The sequence below is a fragment of the Antrostomus carolinensis genome, unplaced genomic scaffold (assembly GCF_000700745.2).
Source record: "Antrostomus carolinensis isolate BGI_N321 unplaced genomic scaffold, ASM70074v2 scaffold1991, whole genome shotgun sequence".
Classification (NCBI taxonomy): domain Eukaryota; kingdom Metazoa; phylum Chordata; class Aves; order Caprimulgiformes; family Caprimulgidae; genus Antrostomus; species Antrostomus carolinensis.
Window position 1 is genome coordinate 35,242 of NW_010294634.1, and position 26,126 is coordinate 61,367.

The 26,126-nt window shown below is 37.9% G+C and overlaps 1 protein-coding gene across 1 annotated transcript in view; it reads right to left on the bottom strand.

The window, feature by feature from the left end:
- EVC (EvC ciliary complex subunit 1) overlaps nucleotides 1–25,598 on the bottom strand; it is a 42,881-nt gene extending 17,283 nt beyond the window's left edge. Inside the window, exons 1-7 of the mRNA XM_010177676.1 lie at nucleotides 25,500–25,598; nucleotides 22,578–22,715; nucleotides 20,509–20,667; nucleotides 18,746–18,962; nucleotides 16,670–16,818; nucleotides 13,769–13,867; nucleotides 2,591–2,803 (exon numbers count right to left, since the gene is read on the bottom strand). Of these exons, the coding sequence (XP_010175978.1) occupies nucleotides 2,591–2,803; nucleotides 13,769–13,867; nucleotides 16,670–16,818; nucleotides 18,746–18,962; nucleotides 20,509–20,667; nucleotides 22,578–22,715; nucleotides 25,500–25,598 (1,074 nt within the window). The remainder of the gene's footprint in view (nucleotides 1–2,590; nucleotides 2,804–13,768; nucleotides 13,868–16,669; nucleotides 16,819–18,745; nucleotides 18,963–20,508; nucleotides 20,668–22,577; nucleotides 22,716–25,499) is intronic.
- Between the last annotated feature and the right edge of the window lie 528 nt (nucleotides 25,599–26,126).

Here is a 26,126-nt window from a genome sequence, read left to right on the forward strand (position 1 = left end):
TAACATCTATGGGATTTCCTAAATGACATGATCACCTGTCACAAGTGTCTGATCTCTCTTCTTCTTTTCTTAAGGAGGAAACTAAGTGCTCCTTTTTGTAGGAAACAAGTGTCAGCTTATTGCATAAATGTGCATACTGCTGCATTTATAACAGGAAAGGGCCAAGAAATGCACTTTGCATTTGAATGTAAAACAATGAGTTGTGTGATGTTTTTCAAATTTGTTGATCCAGGAAATTTTGACAGCCTAGCTTTGGTGGAATAGCTATCTCCTTGCATTCTCTCTTTGAAGGTATAGCAGACTCTTTTCCAGTTTAGTTCATCCACTTCCAAAAAGCCACAAGCATTAAGTTAAAAAAGCTACTTAAGCTCCTTCGAAGAATACAGTCTTAAGGAATCACAGATTTTCCCACTAGGGGAAACCCTTGTCTCTTCTAGGGATTTATCCCACAGAATCACTCATCCTTAGGACAGCTCTGTCTGTCACTCAGGAAATTTTTATATTGAGTGAGGCCCAACTGCAGTGCTGGTGACCCAGAGACCAATATGGGAGCTCTGTCATTGCTAAATGAATTCCTCTATAGCTCAGTAATTACTGTTAATTATGCCAGCAAACCCTTTTTTTTTTTCCCTCCCCAGCTAGGAAGCCATCTGCTTTATATTATTAATACTACAATACACTGAAAGTGATGGAAAGTCAACTTTCTATATTGTGCCAAATGATAGTAACAGAGGAAAGCATAAACAGTGTTTTTGGAACAAAACTTCAGACTCAAGATCTCCCTCTCTGTGGAGAGTCTCCTAGCTGTTAAACAACATCCTCTCTGGCCCTGAGCAATGGCTGAGGTTCCATGGGATAGGGGAGGGACCAGAGCAGAGGTGTCCTAATATGCACTCTGACTCCTGAGACTAATCATAAATTGCACACCAGATCCTCCTCCTTCTCTGACTGTGGTCTTTAATGACAGCAGATACCACCATAATGCTTTGGGCTCCATGCACTAGGAGACATCCTTGTAGTGCACCTACTAGACCAAGCTGCTCAGGTCATTCATGTAAATAGACAGGCAATTTGTGAACCCTTGGTGAATGTGAAATGAACAGCAATCTACAGGTTTAAGGTTGCCAAATCAGGTATTGAATCTAATCCTTGATAAAACAGGGCAATGTTAAAAAAAGCTGAGTTTAGACATTATTTCAATAATCACTGCAGCTACAGGTATGCCAAATTCAAACACTAAATGTCAGCCAGCAGTCCTAGAAAGCACAAATGCCTGCCCTTAACTTAAAGCATGTGAGCAGACTCATTGGCATCAGTGGTCAGTTCTAAGTATCTTTTAGCTTAGGTTGCTAGATATCCTTGTGACACAGAAACAGAAGAGGTAAGCAGAATTGTTTTTCGAAACAGTTGAGATAACAGGTGAGTTACAAAATACAAAATGATCAGTAAATATAAAATGATATATGTTGTATAAGATTAAGGAAAATAGAGAAAAAAAAAAAAAAAGGAAATGGCTGAGAATCCAATGAATAATTTGACTCTTGTATTCCCAAGGGTGTGCTAAAACCACTGGTCAGCAAACCACTCTACCAGATTTAGTAGGAAGCCCAAAGTTTTCTGAATCACAGAGGTTTTACGGAAGAACCGTAAATATGAGTGGATGGAAAAGTTAAAACACCTTGTAGAAATCTGTAATAATGAGGGACTCAATAAGTACCTTATTAACCACGTACTGGATTGTCCAGGCACTTTGGAGCATGAGGCTAGGGAAAAGTATGATTTTGTCTGTGTTAATTAACTCTGCCAAGTTTTTATTTAAGAAGCTCCAATTATTCCATACGTTGCAGCACACACTTGATATTTGGGAAGGGGCACACCTTTGTATAGAGAAGGTCATTCTTTGACTAAGCTGTGTTAGTCTTCAAAACAGTGTTAACTGAGACATAGCATTGCATGAATAAATTGAAGGTACATCTGAGTTCCACCTTAATGCTGAAGATACCTGCCTCTGCATTTACTGTTGTTGCTTTTCTCCTCTGGTGTCAATGCCCTCTATGCTGGGCACAAATAGAGCACGAAAGCTGGATGTGTATTTCTTCACCTTCTCAGGGTAAAGAATAAGTTTTATATAAAGTGTGTACCATATGTTTCCAATTATTATAGTATTAACACATAAAAATGATTAAGAAATATTTATTGTTGTAAAGTCTCCTTTCCCATAAACTGTATTCATATGTACACTCGCCAAACAGAACAGATTAAGGTTTTTTTAAACTGTTTCTGTAGATGTTCAAGAGTTGAGGACATCAGACAGCAGCCTTGCAAAAAATGTTTATGTGCTGACAAAGCCATCAAACACTCTGGACAGATGTTCAGTAATTACTCTCCAACTCCTCTAAGTCTACACACACAGCATACATATTCACTCCATACTGCAGGTCAAACTGTCTATCCTGAGTCTGGATCTGTGTCTGGACCCAGGCTGTATATTTACCCACAAAATACTCCCCACAGATAAATACCTTGATAATTTTTTTTCTATATCCCTGTTTTTAGACCCTGGAATCCCAGAATGTAATAGGGGTCTTACTTTTTTTTCTTGCAATAGCTGTTCCTGGAAAAGTTTCCAGTGTCTCTGGCGGTGGGTCTCCCATTTCTCCAGCTGAGGGACCAAATTCTCCTGCCATTCCTCTTTCAGAAGCTCACATTCTCTTACAGAGAGGCCGGTCACAACAGGCAGGTTCTGAAGAAAGAGCTTAGTCACCAACTCTGCTAAAGCATGGGAAGCTTTAGAGTGCAGCTCCTAACAGAGGGACAAAAAAGAGACAAACACAGGTGAGAAAGTGGACCCTCTGGCCCTCTGGAGCTGTTTCACTGCATGTCTCCATGATGCCAGTGAGGGAACTATGTCACAGTGAAGACACTGGGCCAGTGACTGACCTCTAGAACTAAAATCCAATGCCACTAATGACTGAGTTAAAAAGGTTGTAGATAGAATAACTTAAATGTTTTAGTTCAAGACACTCAAGGACACTGAAAATGCAATAGTGGCATGAGCACAGAAGACCTTGAATCCTAACTGTTGCCCACATACAACCGCAGTACAAAGAATACCTTGTTTTACTGGCTATGGTGATGTGTTATAAAAACATTTATTTTGAAAGTTACTGTGGAAACAATCCAGTGTATAACAACACCTCAAAGATTCTTTTTCAAACATGCTGATATGAAATGAATGAAGGCAAGAAAGAAGGAAGAGGTAAAAGGGATAGTACAGCTTTTAGTTAGGCAGAATTGACATTAGTCATGTTAATAGTTGGTGCTCCAAAATATGACACACTTCTATGCCTGAAGGACAGAATTATTAGGATTCTTTCTGATACAGAACTGGTTCAGGCCTAGGAAAACAAACACCTTCTGGTGGTTTTATTAAAACTAGTCCCATATGAGCGGTTTTCAATTGCTGATGCTGTTTCACTTGCAAGAAGAGTTTGGGTGATTTAGTCAAATGATATCCAACCTAAAAAGTCTGTTACACATAATTTTACTGTCAAATACACAGTGATGATGCAAGCTGTGTTTGCAAACTTGCTACAATTTGAGATAATCCCTGAGGAGAAGGAGTGAGGGCAGGTAGCTTTCCCCGGCAGAAGAGACAAAACAAAGACACATTGGAAAAGTCACATGGACACTGCAGTACTCCAGCTGTATGAAGAGCTATTTTTGTGTGAGTTCCACATGATCCTACCAGTCCAAAAAGCTTTATTGCCTACTTGGTTTTGCTTTCATTGTAAATCACTGTTAGCCCTCTTGAAGACACTTAGATTTCTTTCTTTTCCTTAAAATATAGCTAATATTTTAAAAACTCTTTTCAGCATTTCTGTTGCAAAAACAAGTCAAGTCTTCTAGCTGTTGCCTTCTTTTAAATACAGGTTTAATTTCAATCACTTAAGTGATCAAAATCTAGGAACTCTCAATAGAAACACAGACATATTTATCAAAATGTCATAAACATTAGTCTGCAGCACATAGACATGAAAAGTTCTAGTGGAATTGTCTTTCTCTGGGAGATGCACAGGTATCACGTACTATTGTGTAAGAAACAATTCCAACTGCTAGATGTGGTATCATAAAAATAAAATAAGACCAAAAAAAACCAAAAAAACAAAAGAGGATGTTAAGTTGCCAAGTCAAGAACTCAGAAATAAAGAATGACAAGAAATTAGGTTGCATGTGAAATCTAGTTCTGTGCCCCCATAACGATAAATTTGGGGTTCACACACTGTTTCTGCAGGGCCTTTCTCTCTTCTGTATTAAGGTTTATCAATACCCATTGAATGGACAGATTTGAAAAAAAAATCTTTATTTTGTATTTCTCATTTATTGTAAAATATCGAAACCATGCACTGAACACTTAATTATTATTTTCCTCCTGGGATCCCTCTAGGATGCTAATCACCATATTAATGAGCTGCTTCACGAACAATAAAGAGCTTATCTTAAGAGCTCCCCACTGTAACCTCTTCTTATGGATAAAAGTGAGGTACAACACTATCAAAAGTGTTCACTACATCTTCAAGATGAGCTGTCTTGACATCTTCCACTCTTAGCTGTTTAAAGTATGCAGCATTTTCAGAATCTGGCCCCCACTGGCTTTGTTTAATCTCAAAGTACTATGTATGAATTCTTCTAAACTGGGCTACAGGTTTCTGAAACTGGGTACTGGGCATAAGTATCAGAACTGGTAGTCAGAGATACAACAACCAGATACCTATTTCTGGTAACATTCTCCCATTTCTATCTATTGCTCACAGTCTGAACATGACAGTGCCATTAGGGTAACACTTGCTACACAGGTGCATCCTCTGCAGAAGGATGGATCTCCCCTACTCCTTAATTACTAAAGTTACCAGCTCCTGTTATAACAAAAGGCAGGATTTAGACGATCTTAATAATCTGTGTAGTTGTAGGCCTGGCTTAGCTTGCCAATGCTAATGCAAAAAGGTTTGTTTTAATTATCTCTTTTCTGCTACTTATATTAAAATTCAAGTTTCCAAATTCTGGGATTTAACATAAACTCAAAGATCCTGTGTTTCTAATCTCTGTATCCCATGCAACATTTAAAGAACAATCACTCTATCTCTGTAAAACATCTCTGAGCTTTACTAGCCTTTCAGGACAAGTTAATTCTCCTGCCTTCACTGGGTGTTCAGGGATATAAGAATTTCTCTTGGGTCTGAAATAGTTCAGAAGCAGTCTAGGAGTCTGTGGCATTTTTACTGCAATCTCAAAAGATGTCAGGCAGAGTGTTAGGGAATTCTGTTCTTAAACAGAGTTCCACCTGTGGCTGCTAAATCACTTTGCAACACATTTTGCTTCAGAACTGATAGCATTTCCCCAGCATGCTGACAGCTCTGTATTATTATTTACTAGGAAATCTTTTGCACAGAACATAAAGAAGGTATTTTGTTACCTGCCTTCATGCCATTCTGTTTAAAGACCAAGTGAATAGAGCTCTGCTTGCACTCCCTGCAGCTTCAAATTATACTGTATACTTACCTTTGGCACTACCAGAGTGGGTACATAGTTACCCACAAAAAATATGACTAGGTCCTGTTCCCACTAAATTGCTTACCTATATCACCTCATTAGTGTGATGGGCCAAATTACCTTTAGATCAAAGGTGCTTAACTATTGGTTTGCAAAATATTCATGGCCCTCTGCTAAAACTGGTGCATGAAAGGACAAGAAAGTGGGATTAGAATTCCAGGAGCAGTTTTTCATACTAGTAGTCCCTTTAAAATGGAAAATGCTGGGTGAAGGAGGGGAAGCAGGACTAAGCAGTGTGTTCTTTACATCTCACATATATTGCAAACTGGCACACAAAGCAACAGGAAGCCTGGTCAGGTACTGTAAATTCCCGGAACGGTGATTTTTAACTTTCCCTTTAAGTTGTGTTAGAAATTCTCCTCTGTGCAGGACACAAATCCTGCACTTAAGAGTCTCATCTGTGGCCCAGGATTACAAAACAAACCACTGTCTGTGATGACTATCAAAATACCAACTTCTCCTTAGTGTTTAAGGAACCACTGGCTGCTGGTTTTTTTAATCTCAACACTTAATCATACAGACATTAGACTCCAACAGTCCTTGCAGCCCAGATCCTAAGATGACAGCTTTCTCTACCCAGAGAACACCCGTACAATGCAGTGGCTACACTGTTTAATGTAGCACTTGAGAAAAATGCAGTGGAATGGCCTTTTTGAATTTAGTAGGGGAAATGATAATTCTACATTTAGGAAATACTGCAGATGTGATTGAATTCTACCAAAGCAACTCAAGCTAACAAAACAGTTCAAAACTATTTGTACTCTAAGGAATGTACTCAATCTGAAATGGCAATAAAGTCTGTCTGTGAACAGGGACGGCGCACTACATATTATAAAGCTCATTTTCAACAGGAAAAAAAGAAAACAGTTTAAAAAATCCTGCATCTTCCAAGATCTTACTTTTGAACTAGAATCTCTACAAAATAGATACAAGCTTCCTGATATGCCATCTCTTGTTTTTTAGAACATTTACTTAAAGAAATTTATTCAAATTGATTCCATTAATAGAATAGCTGATTGCAGTGTTGAATGAACCTGTTTGTAGTACCTGGCAGTCAATCTCAAAGCTTTTCAAAAAATCTCCAAAGAAATTCATTAAGCATAAAGAAATACCACAGGGTATATGCAGAAATAAAATGGGCTCAAATTAAACTGCTGAGTGCATCTGAATTTCAAACAGGGCAATAAATATATAATTTTGTCAAAAACCAGGGGAAATGCACAGCTTTGCAGATTTCACTACAAAACCAAAGAACAATATTAATGCTTTCCCTCAAACCCAAATGATTAAAAGGTTCCTACATGCAGATGAGAATAAAGTGAATAATTAAATTGTGAAGCAGGAAAATGTATTTGGAAAGGCTGGTTGTACTGTATTTTAAATGCCAGCCACAGACTAGTATATATTACCTCTAAGAGGCAAGTGCACAGCTATTTGTTAACTTCTGCAGTTAGCACATTTCATTAAAAGAATTAAAATTTCTGATCAAAGCTGTAGAATGCTCTGGCATGTATCTCCAGAAGCTCAATGGCTGGGGCACTTGTTTAGAAGGTAAGAGATTAATCTCCCAACTCATAGTGTATCTTATTAAGGACAGAGATTCAATACTCAGATCATACATCCATAAATATTCAAAAAGTTCTTGGATACCACTGGCCCCTAGAAGATACTTCACATTATAATCTCATGCTAAATGGGGAAAAGCTGCTTGCATGTACTATTTCTCTTTGACATCAATAATTCTGGAATGCTAATTGCAAAATGAAAACAATACTCTGCTTTTAAGCATCCTAACACCAGTAAAACAATGACATTGAAGTCATCCTTAGCACAAGCAAATAAAAAAAGTAGTTTGATTCCCATGCATTGAAAATGGAGGTGCACTGAAATTCCAGTTTTGCCCCCTCACTGGTCCTTGATTGATTCAGGAGGCAGTTTCAATCTTCTCTTTCTGTACTCTCTTTTCAGAAATATGTCTTTGTAGACAAGATTAAGTCCGTTACTAGATCTAACTATTGACAAACTGTTAATCCATATAGAGGTAAACCACATTTTCTTAAGGCAAGAAGCAAAGTGCAGAATGAAGGCTATCCATATCAGGCATCTTGTATTTCACATCAGCACACACATACACAGCAACTCTTTGTGAATACCAAAAAGTGGACTGAATTTCTTCAGTTTACTGCTGACTCTTGATTGAAGCTGGGTATATTGGTAATCAGTCACTTTTGGTCAGTCCTGATGTGGTCAGGAAGCTGGACTACATGATTGCTGTATGTTCCTTCCAATGGAACTCTTCTCTTCTCTTCTCTTCTCTTCTCTTCTCTTCTCTTCTCTTCTCTTCTCTTCTCTTCTCTTCTCTTCTCTTCTCTTCTCTTCTCTTCTCTTCTCTTCTCTTCTCTTCTCTTCTCTTCTCTTCTCTTCTCTTCTCTTCTCTTCTCTTCTCTTCTCTTCTCTTCTCTTCTCTTCTCTTCTCTTCTCTTCTCTTCTCTTCTCTTCTCTTCTCTTCTCTTCTCTTCTCTTCTCTTCTCTTCTCTTCTCTTCTCTTCTCTTCTCTTCTCTTCTCTTCTCTTCTCTTCTCTTCTCTTCTCTTCTCTTCTCTTCTCTTCTCTTCTCTTCTCTTCTCTTCTCTTCTCTTCTCTTCTCTTCTCTTCTCTTCTCTTCTCTTCTCTTCTCTTCTCTTCTCTTCTCTTCTCTTCTCTTCTCTTCTCTTCTCTTCTCTTCTCTTCTCTTCTCTTCTCTTCTCTTCTCTTCTCTTCTCTTCTCTTCTCTTCTCTTCTCTTCTCTTCTCTTCTCTTCTCTTCTCTTCTCTTCTCTTCTCTTCTTTTTCTCACACATAATGACCAACTTTCTTTAGTGATGAGATAGAACAGACCAAAGAAAGATACTAGGCCTTCTACCATTGTTATAGGTAGAATTAACTACAAAATCATAAACTTCATATTAGCTTTAGTAGTGGTTAATGGATTAAAAATTTAGATATGGTTCTACAAGTATAACAGAAATGTTTCCCAGAATTGTAACTGAATGGGCAAACATGGTAGTAAAGATAAAGAACTCAAAGCTTTCACTGAAATGACCAGATCAAATTTAACCAGTTCCCAGACCCAGAATTAGGCTGAGCTTCCATGGCAAGAGTTCACAAATTCAGTCTATTAGATTGCACTGTCTCAGACTTTTTGGAGCAAGTCACAGGCCAAAATTTTCAAAAGTAAGCATCTGAGGTGGACGTCTCTTGATACGGATTTCCATCTGAGACAAGCTGTGGGTGATTCACCTTGAAAAGCCGCTAGCTCTGAATACCTAAAAATGCAGTCTATTCCACGAAAAGCATCCCTAATCATATCTTATGTTAATACAATTACATAAGGAAAGTAATGAAAGAGTAAGTCTCTAACAGTCTGCACTATTTATTTTGACAAAGATAAATTTTCCCCTTTTATTAACAAAGAAAAAAATCAAATACTTTGCTTCAACCTCAACATTCATGTTTACTCACTCATAAAATGTTTATTGCCTTGCCTGCTGATAATACTCATTACTTAATAGCTTTTAGTCCAAATTCCTGTGCATTTCTAAGTTCTGTCAAGCTAAATGAAATAAGATTGTGGTGAACTGCTATCAGCAAAGAGGAATTATAAATGTCAGTAAATCATGATTTTTTATGGTTTTGATATTATGGGTAAGGAAAAATAATTATCTTACCACAGACTATGTAATTTTTAGCTGTTAAATTATTTCCTTTTGTGCAATCTGCATGTTTGTTTTCTTAATAATGAACTGTTAACCACCAACCTCTTTTCACTTCTTTCTCTACTGAAATAAGCAGGTAGCTCACAAAAAAAAAAAAAAAAAAAAAAATCCTTGCAATTGAAAAGCTACCCAAGTCAAACCAAACCTGTTACTGTGACACAATATCTTTGGTGCATGGGATAACTGCAGACTGTGTTTATGAAAGTATTAGGCTGAGACATTCAATTACCTCTGACACAATTCCTCCTTCAGTTATGATATACTGTGATAATCAATATCACTTGCCCCCATTCCTCAATTTGCACTTCAAAAATTAGTTATGGAGTCTGTCTAGACACAGACAATTCACTTACAGTACACTTCTTTAATCCACTAGTACGGCTGAAAAGTCCTACACTATCCTCCAAATACAACTCATTCATTAACTTCAGGCATCAACAGATTCCCTTGACCTTGGTTAAATAATTTTAATTGATTCATCCATGTGTACACAAAACAAACCTACTCAATTATTCTATGCACACAGTCAGCTTCCAGATCATTGCATTTTTATTCACCAATTTGGATAATTCTTTGAGGTACTGTGAGAACAAGGTAAGAATCTTCTCCCGTGAGTGAGTGGCACTTATAAGTAATTGACAACTTTTCTTCTGTCCCCAGGATATTAATTGGTTCCCTATTTGGTCACACAGTCACCTTTTCCTTATATTTTAATATCTTTCTATTTATTCATGAAACTAAGTCTTTCAGGCTTGCTTCTCTCCTTGCTTATACTAGACAAACCAAAGGAACTCTTTGGTCATTCTAGCAAGTCAAGTCAAGTCAAGTCAAGTCAAGTCATTCTAGCGCACAACTGAAGGAGGAATGGAAGGCCAAAACTTTTTAAGCCTTTATCATATAAGACTGCCAGGTCCTTTTCCCTTTGAAAAAAGAGGTGTGATGGCCTTCAAATATAGAAGCTAAGGACCATGAACTTAGGGTGAAGGCTGGGCACTTGGGCTTCTGCTCTTGGTTGACTGAATTTGTCAGAGTGCAGCCCTTGGGAACTTTGTACTGGATAACTTCCTTGAGGATTTATTCTGGCTTGTCATCTACAGTGCAAAGTTTCATACAGTGCTTAAATGAGGGTGGATGGTTTAGGAAGTTGGTAGAGGATGGAGGCACCTGTATGCTCTAAGATAGTTGCTTTCAAGGCTGCTAGTAACTGCTCTTAACTGAAGATATAACTGAGAATGGAACCCAACTCTAGCTAACTGGATATTATGCATCTCTCTGATACTGGTGCCATTACAGCACATGAGCTTATTAGATACTGCTCCAAATGTTCAATTGTCTGAAACAACATGGCTGTTCTTTACTAGGATATTGGTGTTTATCTGATAAACGGCAATATTGATGATGCCCCAAGGACCATGAAAGCAACTTAAGAGAACAGACAGCTTGGATGCAGGAAAAAATGCACCATGGTTTGGGTTCTGCTGCCATTAATCTGAAAAGTGTGGTGTGATTCATTCCAGTTCTGGGAGGTTTCCAACCGAAGTTAAGATGGCAATAGGTACACAAACAGGAACTTCTCTGGAACCCTACATCCTGTGAGTACTGGACAATACTAGATTCAGCCCCAAAGAAATATGTGATATTTCTTTAATCCTGGGCCAGCAGAACCCAGACAGTATGATCTAGTTGGTAGAGGGGGCATATAGGATGCTATTGCTAAATCCTGGTTACAGAGAAACTGTGATCTAGATAACACTTTGTCTCCTCTTGGATTTAGGTAATTAGCTCCTGGTAAGACATCTTGATTTTATTTCCCTTAAATCCAACAGCTATTTAACTCCTGTGTGTGGGAAAGCATAACTACTTTGTGCAGTTTTCCAAGGCTAATTTTCATTTGCAACAAAATAAAAACTGGGGTGAAGTCTTAAATATTTAATTACCGCTAGTTCTTTCCAATCTGTCTGTGCTAACAAATATACGAATGCATCCTTTTTAAATGTCTTGAGGTCTATCTTTGGATGTCTTTTGGACCACAGGCTGAGGAATATTAATCTACATATCTGTAGAGCATGCTAGAGTGATTTTAGAGTTTCACACAGTTTTTTTCAGTAATATTACTAGGTTTCTGTTTCTACTGGAATGATAAAAAAGCTCCATAAAATTCTCTACCGGTGAACCTCTTTTCTTGCCTTCTAACTTAGTAACACATGTTTGCAGTTATCGTAATATGATGATTAAGTGAACAATAGAAAGTTTAACCAAATCTTTAATTTATCCTTTTCCTTGCTCATGGTAGAATAGAAACAGCAGAGTCAAAACCTTCCAAATGAGGGCAAAGCAAATGACTATCAGTTAAGCTTCAGGGACTACGGACCTTCTGGAATAACAACATGGAGCTTTGTAGTGTTTGCACATGTGCTCAAACTAGCTGGTTCTACAAACTAGTTGGTTCAAAGCCAACTGCAACACAGGTCTTGTAGCACAGTGTTGACTATTGCCATGAGAGGGTTGCTGGTACCCAGCTGGTTAGTCTAACATTTGCTTGCTTAGGTCTACCTGAGCTGCAGTCACACCCACTGCATTGTGGAGTATCTCAAATCCCTGTCACCCTCCCAAGGGTATCTTGCTTTCCCCATTGGTAGCAGTAGCTTCTCCCTAGCGGAAACCTTGAGAAAATAAGTGAAGGAGCAAAGCCCTGCTGCCTAGGGAAAGGCTTCTGCTTGTCCAAGCTGCACTTCTGCTCTGAAAGTGTGGTGGAACAAACAGAGAAGCAAAAGCCTTGTAGTTATGAGATGCAACTCCTTTCCCTAATGGCAAATCAATTTTTGTTTTTATACCCCAGGTAACAGACAAAATGTGTAACTACTGCACTTCCCTCAGCTGTAGAAGTCAGAACAGCTCCATTTACCTACAGTGAGGCTATGCTCATTTGTATTTTCTCTTAAGATTTGTGGACCCTAGTTCAACAGATGCCAGTTGGATCACAGTACTTACAGTTTTTAATGTCTGGCAGTGTTTTGTTTGGGTTTAGGAATAATAGAGCAGCTGTAATATGGAATATAATGACTTAGAGCTGGGCGAATTGACAGAGTTCAAGTTTGTGCAGCTCTCCTGGCAACTTGGCAATTCTAGAAACACTTAATTCACCCAAACCAATTTTTTCTTTAATGGAAAAGAAAACTTAGCTAACAGTGCTGAAAGAAATAGGATTTTCAGTCTGATCTTAGTGTCACTAAAGCAGAGTACACAATAAAGAAAAGCAATATAATTTCACAAATGAGGTGGAACTGTGCAGGGCAAAAAAAAATTGTTTGGTCTCCAGAGACTTCATGTGAATTGAGGAAGGGGGTGGAGAATTTAGTAACTCTGGAGAATGGACTGTGAGCAGTAATATCAGTAGACATGTTGACATTTCTTAAATTAAATAGCTTTGTACAATTAATCTACTCTGATTCACTGGCATAGCTCTCCAAGCAAACTTTTCCTTTCTCCAAAGAGAAGTAGTTCTCAAATATCCTATTGCTTGCACTACTGCATAAAACCATGGCAAAACTATTTGGTCTAAATACCAGTGGCTTTATTTTTATTATCAACTGAATTTGAAAAAGTGCATGTGGACTAGTGCTGATTAATACTGTGTGGGTATCTTATCCTAATGTGATAGGGACTACAAGTTTCCATAACACCCTGATCTGGTCATAATTAATCATGACAAGGATCCTGTTGAGCTGAAAGTTATTAGTTCCAGCCTAATTAAAGGTCACTGCTGGCTACAGTTTTGGACTTCATCAGATAGATCATGTTATCTTATTTTTTTTGCTGCAGACAAAAAAATAATTAAAGATGACGTAAAAGCATGAAGCACCTACATATTTTCCAAATCAGTAACATAAAGAAGTGTAAAAATATAACTTACACCAAAGATATGAACTTATTTCAGGGAACTAACTAGCGTCAAAACAATTTCTCTGAGAGGAAGAGAGATGAGAAAATTCTTTTTGGAGATGTAGTGAAGTTAACTAAGAATAGCATCATCCCAGCATGGTGCAGAGGAGATAATTATGCTACATAAATGAAGTCGCTCTCCTGGTAGTAATGCCAGACGTTGTATGCTCTCAACATTATTGCAGCCTTGTCAGCTACCCAGGCAGCATGTTTTGGCAGACCACACAGGCATTTTCTTACTAATGTGAAGTTAGGAAACATAGTGTGTTGGAAAGATAATGGAAAAGGCAAGCTAATGTGGAAGACTGTCCTGTCTCCAACTCCTAGTTTGCCAGCCTATCTTCCTGGAGCTGCCATATCTTCTGCAATTCCCCAATCCTCCTCAAGGCCTGACACTGTGTACTGGTTTTAGATGAACTTCAGAGTTATTTTAGTAAATGACACATATAACTAGAGGTGGCACCTGGTAGAGATCTGCAACAGCCTCTGTGCTCTCGCAGTCATCCTCCTCCTCCAGTGCCCACTGTTCTTGCCGATGCTTCTCTAACAACTCATGGTAAGCCTAAAAGAAACACGATAGGTATTATTTAAATATCTGAAAAGGTTTTGGCAGCTTCTTGTGATCCTTTCTTTCCCTTCCCTGATCCCCTTCCCATGTACCATCACAATAGTGTTTACCTGGAACTGTAACTCAGAGGGAAATGAAACTTGCCTTACCACCCATTTTGAGTATGAAACTCCACAGCCTCAGCAATTTGGGGTTAAACAATATGTACCTAAAACTGGAAAACATGTGAAATTATCTGATTTGCAACCTGCTTTCCTGTGTATGAAAATCACTTCATCACAGCCAGTACTATGAGGTGCAGAACAGCCATCAGATGCTTTAGTTACACAGTTATCACACTGTACAGGGCTTTTGCACTGGGCCTAGTCAGCATGTCCCCTTGTACTGTCAGATGGCACTCAGCCTAAAAGCTGATCTATGACTTGGTCCTGGTTTGGTCCTTGGTCACAGATTTAAGATGGATGGAATTTTTTTCATCAAGCCAGGACTGTGATGTGTTGGCAGGCTCGTGTTGCAATGGAAGACTGAATTTCACAAAGAACAACTTATTCTAAAGACTAATGAATGGTCTTATACATAAATATTCAATATTTTGATTTAAATTGACAAGTGACCTCTTGGCAAACATGGCTTTCTTCGTTAAGTATGTCAATAGGGCTCTTCTGAAAAGCATAAAAGTGCTCATAAACTCTTCACATACAGGTCATTCTTGTAGAGGTGAACTTGAAAATTCAGACTTATCATGAAATCATTACAGTTTACCACAGAATTTGACAAGTTAATTGCTGTAACTTTTATGTCCACCAGTGGTAGGTTTGAGCAAGATTAGGTTACCATAACTGGCACTTTTTGGCTTGTGTACTTCATTTGATCATTCCTGTATTCTCTGCCAGTAAAAAACAAAATAAAAATGCTTCTTTTCCAGTGGAAACACAGATGAAAGAGACAGAATGATATAGGGACTCTAACCCTTACTATCATCTAGGTCATTCTGCCATATAAAAAAATCAGAGCTGCAGCAACTAATTCATTATCATCCAACTTGTGTTCAGAAGAAACCGATGTGATGGAAGTTCATTACAAAACCACCTTCTTAATTGGCAACCATTTAAAATTCAGCAAAAAGGTCAGTTACTGATGAGGCTGCTACCATGGTGGTGCAAGCCCTTTGATGAGCTAGAGGGGGGAAGGCAGAGAACAAAAGTGCATTTGATGGGTACAACTCTGGGCTCATGGTGAGGATTCAGGATCAAGCTTTTCACTATTGGGCTAGCTGTGAAACCACAAAACAGGTTTAAAATAGCTCCTCAATGCTGAGGGAATTGTTTGCACAAAACAATTACTGAACGGTTTAAGTCAAATCATAGGAGTTGCAGATACGTATATATTTCTTATTCTTCAAAAAGTCTCTGGACTCAAGACTTCATCTGTTCTGGGACAAAAGGCTCTCTCCACTGTGGAAGCCTTAAATTTCTGACTTCTTATTTGCACACAGGCATTTTGTAATATTAAGACTCAGTTGTGTTCTGTCCTGAAGCGTGAAGTGCAAGTTGTCCATTCCTGCTCAGCCTGTCATCAGCAGATCATTAGTATACAGTTTAAGTGTATTTCTTAGCTTTCTAAGGTGCAGAGTAGAGCACCTCTTACACAAAGCTGTGTGTCTCTAACTTTGTAGGGGAGAGGTCCTAATAAAAAATTTCTAAGCTTTGTTTAATGAAGTTGGGATGTATCCAAGAGTTCTGAATGATGTGTATAAGGAAAATAGGTTCATAAGTGCTCAATGGCTACAAAAATGTGATGGAATTATTTGTCCGAAGTTCTCAAAAGCTGAAGAAATAAAATGTGCTCTACTGTTTTAAAGTGCCTGAAACCTTTTGTTTTGAAGTGAGGCGTTGCCAGACAGCTGTTGCATATAAGAACAGTAACTGCATTATCCAATTCATACAATGTAATTAAAGAACTTGGCCCAGCAGCACAAAATTGCAGTGCTGAGATCAATAAATGCTGATAGTTTGTTAAAGCTGGAATCTGGGTCTTATACAGTAATTTATCTAAGTTATTAGATTTAATCAAAAGTTTATTGTTGCTGGATGTAACCACTTTAACCTTAAATTATTTATTTGCATGAAAATTGAGGATTAATTTTTTATTATTATTATTTTTAATAATTTGGGTCTGCAGTTCTCAGCAGCTACAGGTGTTTTGCAGCCCTCAGCATTTACAGCTAAGAGTTCTGATTTCATATATACATTTTGAACAGTAACAACAAAGCCCTATAGAAAATACGGCCAGAAAACATTACACAGGCCATTGTATACCATATTAAACTATCTATTTCAAACCTTCTCTAAGGTATCCTGCCAGCGATTGTAATGAATTTTCCCTCTGCTTATGTGAAATTTGATGTCTTTTGAGTCTTGGTAACCTCACTTGCAGAAAAGCAATTAGATCAGTGCAGTCTGCTTTCTTCTCTAATGCAGGCCAGATACTTTCCTCCAGAGATTTCCTATATTGAACATAACACATAGTATCTAAGTAAAAGATGTTTTTTACAAAACATGCAATTGAGCATTAACACCCTTTGGCATTTTGTTCCAATGTGACAAGACCAACACTGGAGGAAAAGTCTCTAGGCAAGCTTAGGCAATAGGGGGTCTGACCTTACCTTACCTGTGGTACTGCACACAATTCCCAGGACAACCCAAAAATCCCAATTGTATGGAACTGGGAAAAATCTGTGATATATTTGGACTTGAAAACTAATGGAACAGTGAAAATAAGCTTTTATGTGCTCACCTTAAGAAAATCATTAACATCTTCAATAAGAAAAATTTTATTGAGGAGACTCCCTTGTTCAGCTTTCTGTCTGTGTTTGAACTCTTCTCTCTTCTTTGCACGGCACTCCAGTCGTTTCAAGATCATATCTTTACTTTGCTGGATACATTCTGGAACGTAAACCACCGATGATTAGATATCACAGCTCTACAGGGAGAAAGTAGCATCTGCTACTGTCACACAACATAAGCTCACAGAAATCTGTTAGCAAGTGAAATAGGTAAGTAATTGCTGTGCAGGATTACAAATTTGATTCTTATCCTGATGGTCTTTTTAGATGTGAACTTTGGAGTTGTTACAGGGCACTTAAATCCATCAGGGTTTTGGATCACTACCATCCTACACTTGCCTTTTCACTGCTGGTGCCGCTTATGCAAAGGCAGTGAGTTAGTTCAAGAAACAGATTCCCACTTGCAGCACCCCAAACCTTCCTCTCCAGCTTTGGGAAGGTCTAGAAGTGTCTCATTACCAAATTGCAGACATGCAAATGCTGCTGCAAGGACAGGGGCAGTAATGTATGGCAGGGAGAAAAGGTCTAGAGCAGGGCTAGTTCAGATTAGCTTCAACTGGCATGCAGCCATACCAGGCTTCCAAAGTGACTCATCCAGGAACCTCAGCAAAAGTTGTCAAGGTCCCACTGATGTGAAATATTTGGGACTGAGTTCCTCCTCCCTTCTTACTCCCTATAGCTCCAAGTGATTTATAAATTCATTAGTCAATCTGGACCCTGTGCTGCAGGGTGGAATTAGTGTTTACAATGTTCTGCCATTCTTGTCTCATTGCCCGTCCGCCTAAGAACTTTATTCTTTTCTTCCACCCACCCCGTCCCAGACCAGCACGTGAACCCAGACACGGGCAGCTAAAAGGGAATGCAAAAAAATAGTAATCTGTGGTGGCTGCCCTGCCATCACATCAAGCAGCTTCAACTATGAGAAATTATTTTTGGATAAATAAAGGAACACAGTACTGTAGCACCGAATATGTTACTTATTCTCCATGCTAATTTATTAGGTTTATCCATAGGCTGATGGTGCACTGATAAAACACTTGAAAGTGCCCTGAAAGTACAGGAAAACTTGTAACAAAAATGTCAGCTAAACAAATGTACCAGCTGTTATTTTTAAACACTACCTGATTCTTTACTGCTTCCTTGTTTGTTTCCTAGGAGCACAGTAGTGCTGGCTTTGTGTCCTACTAGTGAATTATAGGTACAGTTTAACTTGTGTATTTAGGAGCTCATAAGCAAGGTCAACGTAGACTCTCATGTGAAAATGCTGCACTCCAGATTCCTTGCCTTTTTTTTTTTTTTTAAGCACATTTAAAACCAGGAGGCTGATAATGCCCTTCTGCACAGGCTGTACTAACTACAATATATAGCTATATGTAACTATAAATACCTCCTTTGCATAAAATCAAGGCCTTGACAGAGGTAAATCAGTGGATCAGTCAGCTTAGACTTCGTTATAATTGTGTACTTTACAGGGCTGTAAGAGGAAAAGACTTAGTTTTTAAAGTATTTTAGTCTGACATAATAATTAAGAGAGGATTATCTGAAGATCAGAAGCCTTAAAGTTATCTTTTCACAAGCACAACTATGTTTTATCTATCTTCTCCTGGCTCCACATGCTAGCAGGAGATCATAAGACAGGTTTTTGCACATATACAGCTATTACTGTCCCTAACATTAGCCAGTTATCGCCAACAATGTCAAGTACATGACAGTAAATGGAGAAATCTCACAAATACTTGTAATAAATGTGACTCTTCTTCAATCTTCAAATTAATGAAATAAGGTATTGATTATGTGAACTGTAGAGTAAGTTCTTAGTAATGCCCAGAACAAGACCTAGAAGGCTTAAAGCCAAAGTTCCCATTCTAAGCATCCACTGTTCACAATAGTGTTCTTGGACAATTCATCAATACTTTTTTAAAACAGAGGGGTATAGGGCCAAAGCCATATTTTTTTTACTACTTAATACAATAATGAGAACTCATACTTGTATTTGTTAAGTCATAAGCCCCGGTCTAAATACTCACCACTACTGAGATATGCCAGCTGTTCCCAGAAGGCCTTGTGCAGATCTGTTAAAAGTTCTTCTTTTTGTCGGACTGAGAGATTATTCTTGACAGTTAAATGGTCCAGAATATTTGATACAATATTTAATCTACACTTGCACTCTTCTGGTATATAGGACTTCAGTGAATCAATCATTTTTACCATAAGCTCCCAATTGAATAACCTTTCCTGAATGTCCTAAAACAAACATTAAAAAAGTCCTGTTTAGAAACCAAGAATGGTTCTTCAGTTGTGGTTGTCCTTTCATTGAATTATTCATTCCCAAACCACACACAAAACCCAGCAGGTTTCTCAAGACCATGTGAATAACAACCTTTGTATACTTAAATACTTCTGAAAATCTTGACCAGTGTAGGATAGCAGTGGGTTTATCGCATGCTCAGTTGTAAGAGCTAATCTAAAACTAAAGAGTGTTTTTCAGTATTTGTAGATGCCGAGAGGACATTAAGGTAGGAAAAGACAACAAGAATTTTGCAGAACAAACTTAAATACTCAAGGGGGAAAGATGGAGAGAAGGGCAATATGAAACTCCTGACCTCTTTTCAAGATACTATATGGAACATCAGTTTGGGCCTTCATTTTGAAATGAGGACACATATTTGACTTTGAAACTGCTGGGATTCAAGTATGTGGTCAGTTGGAGTTCAGTAAATACACTAAAAATTAGTGTAACTGCCTATGGCCTAGTAGCTTTGATTGCACTATTAGAGAAGCAGCTCAGGATTACAGTAGGGGAAGCAAGATTTCCTGAGTGAAACTGCAACTGATTTAGACAATGTTGCAAGGTGGAAAGAGTATGAGAACTACTGTAGTTAATAGAGACACACATACAATGACCTTTGCAACAAGATGCAAGCATCATAGTAGTGACTTTGGACAGGAATGTGTCTGTATTCAAACATCTTATTTGAAGCCTGTCCTTCTGAAGGAACTTCCTGTACAGTAGACCAGTATGGGTCAAATGTGATAAGCTGCAAAGACTATTTTCACACCTGGCCAGCTCAGTTTACTTAGCTGCTCCAATGCAAAACTAACAAGCTAATAATTATTATATCTGTTTATTAGTAAGCCAAATAAAGCTACCTATCCATTTATTTTCCAAATTAACAATAAACGCAGTGGGCCAGATTCTGATTGTACTGTTAATCTATAAATTCCAAGTAACTTTTTCAGTATGTCCTGTGCAAAGCAAATAAAGAATCTGATAGATATGACACAACAAAAGCACAGTGCTGATGCATTTATATACACATTCGTACTTCTAAAGATCATATCACTAAGACATGTTAAGGGTTTTCAATTCCAGTTTAAGTCACTGGACACACAGAATCACCCTCAAATTTAAATTAGGATTTCTCAGCTGAAGTGGAATAAATACTTTGACAGAAAATGTCTTAATACCCAGGGTAATGATTCTCCTTCACCATTAGATCTTGTGCTCTTGCTCCTGGCTCACTGGCTGCATTAATATAACTTTTTCCTAACATGATTGCCTCAACAGTATTTTGAGAATTTGAACTCAAGTGCAGAGAGTTCACCCTCCTGTGAGTCTTCATAAACTGCTATGGAAGTTGAGCTCTTTGCAACAAAGCCAAAAGAGACAACTGGAGTAAGCAGTCTACATCATTCCTGAGGCAGGACTGACAGACTCTGTACACTTGCATCATTCTTTGTGTTCCAACTGACTACATCTCTCTCAACTTTTATTTCTTTTTGTACTTACCATTGCCTGCAAATCTTGAAATTCACTTAATAAGCTTTCTACTGCAATCATCTTCTCAGTCAGATCCATCATTATCTTTGTTGCTTTGGCACCTGAGCATTTTGATTGGTCCAAAAAAGCCTGCTGGGCTTTGTCAGTCTGCTTCCAGAAAGCTTCCATCTGTGGAATATGAATCAAAAACCAATCCATGTTCCCTCATTAATCACCTAGTATTTCATTACAGCATATGAATCTACTGAGATACAAATCACTGACAGCTTTCAGTATTAGTTATAGTGAGTATTTTGCAAAGCTAAAGAGCCTATTTACTATATGATGATACACGTGTTGGTGGCACATAACCAGTAGGTCAATCCTGATCTTTTTAAACGTGGTCATTCCGTATAACTTGTTAAGCATTTGTCATTAGTTCTCCACATATCACACCTATAAAAGCCTATTATATTGTTAATACTAATGGGAAAACTAAAAAAGATAAACTGCAGCCCTTTTTTCTGGGAAGTTTATTTAGCTGTAGGAACAGGCATTCCAGTCAAACAAGATTTTTGCTACAAAAGGAAAACTGAAAATTGTTACTGTTTTTCACCATCAAGGCTTTCATAGCCACATGCTATATAAGCACTTTATTAGCAACGTTGTAATTAAGTACTTTAGGCAGTATTAGCACAGTGTATGTGCCCATTCTGATATATTATCATACCAGTAATCTCTGGTTTTAGGCTCTGATCCCACAAATACTCATGACTGTGCACAACTGTGAATATTCTGTGGTCTTCAATGGGATTACTAGTATACATAAAGATAAAATGTATCTATTGCCAAGATTTGTGTTAAGTATCTGTGAGTTTTGCAAAAAACTGTAACTATGGCACCTGTGAGTATGAAAAAAACCCCTTTATATTACTGAGAGAAGAATGGGTTAGGTCAAGGGCCTATAAGAATTTGCATACACCGAAATCATTTTCAATATGGATGAAAAGCATCTGTTGGCATAAGAGTGACAGACCCACTGACGGATGACTGCCACTGGTGAAAAACTGCCTCATGTTGTTCAGTGAGGCTACTGGGGGTTTTTATGTGACTAACTCTGGAGAACTCTAAAGAATCAACTTTTCAAAGAGCAAAGTTAAATTGCAAAAGAAACTTGACACAGATGTACCATCATTACCAGGACTTCCACTATAAAGTGAAAGGCACAGAGAATCACAAAAAAAGCTGAGAAAATTCCTAGTGAAGCCCTTAACCATCAGACATCAAAAAAATGTTAACTCCTCTGTGAAAAAGGCCCAAGGCTGAGATGATGGGCTGTTCAGTTCGGAGCCGAAGAGCCACAATCAATCAGCACAGGCAGCTCACAGAGCTGACTCGTCAGTCTCTCATTTTCATCAGTGTTGAATTTGCTCAAACCCCAAAAAAATGACTCAGAAGAAAAAGATCTTCCAGATTACTCAGTTTACTGGAAAATAATATGCAGGATATTCTTAACCTCCAGTTTTCTAGCCTGCAAGCTATTTGGACACAGTGACAGTACTGTACAGAACCACGTGTGTCCCCCCTCACCCCCCCCCCAAACTGCACTTTAAGAATCAAATGCCTGCTATCAAACTCTAGTTTTTACATTAAAAAGCCATGTAAATGTATTATAATGTGCAGAGCTGCTAAGGCAAAATGTTTTGCTAAAATAAATGTGCAAAACATGCTAAAAGACAATTTATTTTCTTAGTAATTATTTCAGCTTTAAAATGTTTTATAGTCTCTTATTACTCACTCAGTTATGGAGGATTGAAGAAAACAAGGTGCTAGGATAATATCCCTAAAAGTCAGACTATACCTAGGCTTGAAATATATCTTACCATCTGACAAGCAATAGACATTGCTCAGCTTTAAAACCAATTTGATAAAAGAGCATCTGTATAAAAAACACACTGGTCCCCAAAGGGAGCTGGAAATACTTTACTGGAGCAATGTAAAAATCTTTTCAGGACTCAGGCATATCTAAAGTACTAACTGTGAATTAGTCAACACAACAGTTTAAAAAAAATATAACAACATTAAAATTAGAAAGTTACATTATCTGTTATGTGCTCAGAATATTCTCTCTCTTTCCTTTCTAAGTCTTCTAGAGTCTGGTACTCTGAGTTATGGGCTCCTGACATCTCAATATTCTGGAGTCTAGAGTCAAGTTGTTTCTGCAGTTCTTCAAAATCCTGGAAAAAAAAGTAAGTGCTTTGTCAAACAGAAAAAATAACATAATTTCTAAATTCAGGAGTGAATTTGTATGTCAGTTGTGGCTCATGGCTAAAGAAGCTGAACAAGAGTGTTCGGAAATTCTGTCTCTGGGTAAGGCAACTCCTGCAGCAAGCAAAGAAAACTGAAGGTATATATATGGCAGCTCTGAACCACACTCAATACACATACATTTCCACTACTACATGAGTACAATCAAGACTATTGTCCATCTCCATAAGCTTTCATGCTAATATTCCTTTGAATTTATCCACAAATATTTTTTATTCTAATGCACATGCCCCCATCTTAAATGGCAGCTATGAGTGTGTATGTTGTGTTTGAAAGCACAGAGAAGTATCCAGATACGATAATCAGACAGTGTCTCCTGCAGGGTGCTGGCACACACAGATGAACGCACCTCTAATGCTCATAAGGGAAAAAGTACAGGCTACATGATTTTACAGCTTTTTAAAGTTTTTCAATCCTTTGGAACCAGGATGATTTTCTTCTGAAATCTAATACTGACAAATACTAGTCTTACTTAAGCAGCTTGGTACTGAAATGGATGATGCTTCAGTTGCTGAAACATGCCTTATGTAACAAACATTTACTTTTAATATCCCACAATTTTGGATGTCAGTGCATTAACTTGATACCCTGTCTTCAAGAAATGTAACAAGATTTTGACAAGCTTCACAACAATTTAATCAAAATCCCATGAGTTTTCCTTATAGTGCAGAATTAAAAGAGGAAAATGCTGTCTGTGATAAATCATATAATCCTCAGTCTTCCCAAAGCAGATGACATAAAGGTCATCTAGTTCAACCGCCTTGCAGTGAGCAGGGACATCTTCAACTAGATCAGGTTGCTCAGAGCCCCGTCCAGCCTGACCTTGAATGTTTCCAGGCATGTGGCATCTACCACCTCTCTGGACAACCTGTTCCAGTGTTTCACCACCCTTGTTGTAAAAAATTTCTTCCTTATATCTAGTCTGAATTTACCCTCTTTTAGTTTAAAAACATTTTGCTACAGGCCCTGCTAAAAAGTTTGTCCCCATCTTTCCTATAGGTCTCCTTTAAGTATTGAAAGGCAGTTGTAAGGTCTCTAAAGAGCCTTCTCTTCTCCAGGCTGAACAGCCCCAACTCTCTCAGCCTGTCCTCATAGGAGATGTGCTATAGCCTTCTGATCATTTTTGTGGCCCTCCTCTGGACCCGCTCCAACAGGTGACGTCTTTCTTGTGCCAAGGACTCCAGAGCTGGATGCAGCTCTCCAGGCGGGGTCTCACCAGAGTGGAGTAGAGGGGCAGAATCATCCCCCTCAACCTGCTGACCACTAGTTTCCAATGTTAATGCTTTCGCTTATTAGAACATCTCTTTTACATGGTATCCATAATCAGCCTCATCTCTCATGTGATATCCCATCCCTAAGGCTGTCATGTTTCCAAGACCTTTCTCTCGAGAATACAGGACATAGGAATCCCATATTGACACTTAAACAACTGGCCTACTCCAGCAGTTACTGCACCCATTAAACAAGATTTAGTCTTTGTCTTGCATCAGCTCAGATGCATGAAGACATTGATGCCATCAAGCCTCAATGAGGGTGAGGCTACACTGGGAAACATGCCTAATGTCTATTACCTCTGTGTTTGTAATTTGTAGTCATTACCAGAAATGCATCTGAAAAAGGGATTCACACACCAAATCTAACTTTTCATTTAGTAAATACAATCAACTTTAATACTAATCCTGAGGATTTAAGGCAGAGAAGTGGTTTTAAGGCAAAATCCATTCTGAAATAAATTATTAGGTACAACTACCGAGACTCCTGATATTCATTCATAGATTGTGAGACTGAACAAACAAAATAAATCTCAGTCACTAGAACTAGCAAGCCAACAGACTTTAATGCCTAAATGTGAAATTGCATCTCTACGTAAGAAAAAAAAGAAATCATTACTGTGAGAAGAATTAAATATTGGACTGGGCTGCCCTGAGATACGGAGGATTCTCTTTCAACATAGCTATTCAAGAGTTGGCTTGGCAGGGCACTGGATATCCTTGTATTATTTCCTACTTCCTACAGAAGGTTGGAACAGATGATCTTTAGAGGTGGCTCTCAATCTAGACTTTTCAATTACTCTAATCTGGAAAATAGAAAGTGGAACCAGTAGCTCTCCTATTTCGTTCAGTTTTGTAAAGCTTTTTTCCCTTCTAATAATCTTAAAAATATTATTGTGACTCCACCTGAAATGCATAATGTCATCTAATTCAGAAGTGGAAAATGGATTTTGATACAAGTACATGGAAGAAAAAGTGATAAAGAGGAAAATAAGTACATTTTTCATTGATAAAAAAAGCCTTGAGTTTCCTTCTGGTACTTTATTTCCTGCTATTTTATTATCAGTAATGATACATGGAACCAGACAAAGACCTGAAAATTAGAAATTTTAACATCTGAGTGAATAAGGTTCACAACGTTGTGTTTGCTTGAATGGATTCAACTACAAAACAGTTTTTTTCTTACCGGATTAGACACATCACTGTCCTGATGACCTCATACAACAACAAAGGGGAAACATGGACAACATAATGGAGAGAATCAACTAACAAAGTATTTCTTGCATTTCTTCTGAAATAGATTACAGGTAACTGCTGTTTAAAAAGAGTAGGTGACGCGGCTTGCTGTGGCAGCTTGCACCAACTAGTCAGATTAACTGTTATTTTTGGTGGTCTGAAATATTAAGCAACAAAACCACTTACATTTTCTTGAATTAAAAGGATCTTCTTGAACAAATCATCCGTAAGTTTCTTTTTATGACAAAAGTCAGTGAGGTATATTTTGAGAATCTGAATAAACATCTATTCAAAAGGAAGGAAACAAAACCCAAGGTAAGTGTCTGTTCAATGTTGTAAGGACACCTTTGTGATAACTTTTGTTGCTTTAAATCAATCAGTGAGACTATAGTGAATCACAAGGAAAACAACACAAACATCATCAGAACTCTGTAGTACTTCCATTAAGAAAAATTCTTTAGCTTTGGTTTCAATAAGATACTGGAAGATGGTGTTATGTTATAACAAGGACAAGGACATAATATCATATATCCTTTTAACCAGATTGACACATCTGATCCTGTCCTTTACTGGACAATATACAGATCACTTAAAAATATAAAGCCCATTTTTTAAAGTTTAATGAACCCTAAGCTGAAAGATACTAACATATTCATTACTATGATTTCAACTGTAGTCAGCCAAATGAAGTATCAATCATTTTTATAAACAAAACTAAAGTAACCATTTCAAGTTCTAGCTACCCTCTTTTAGAAAAAAAGACACTTATTTTTCCAGGGGGGTCTTTTGGTTTGGTTTTTTTTTTTTGGGGGG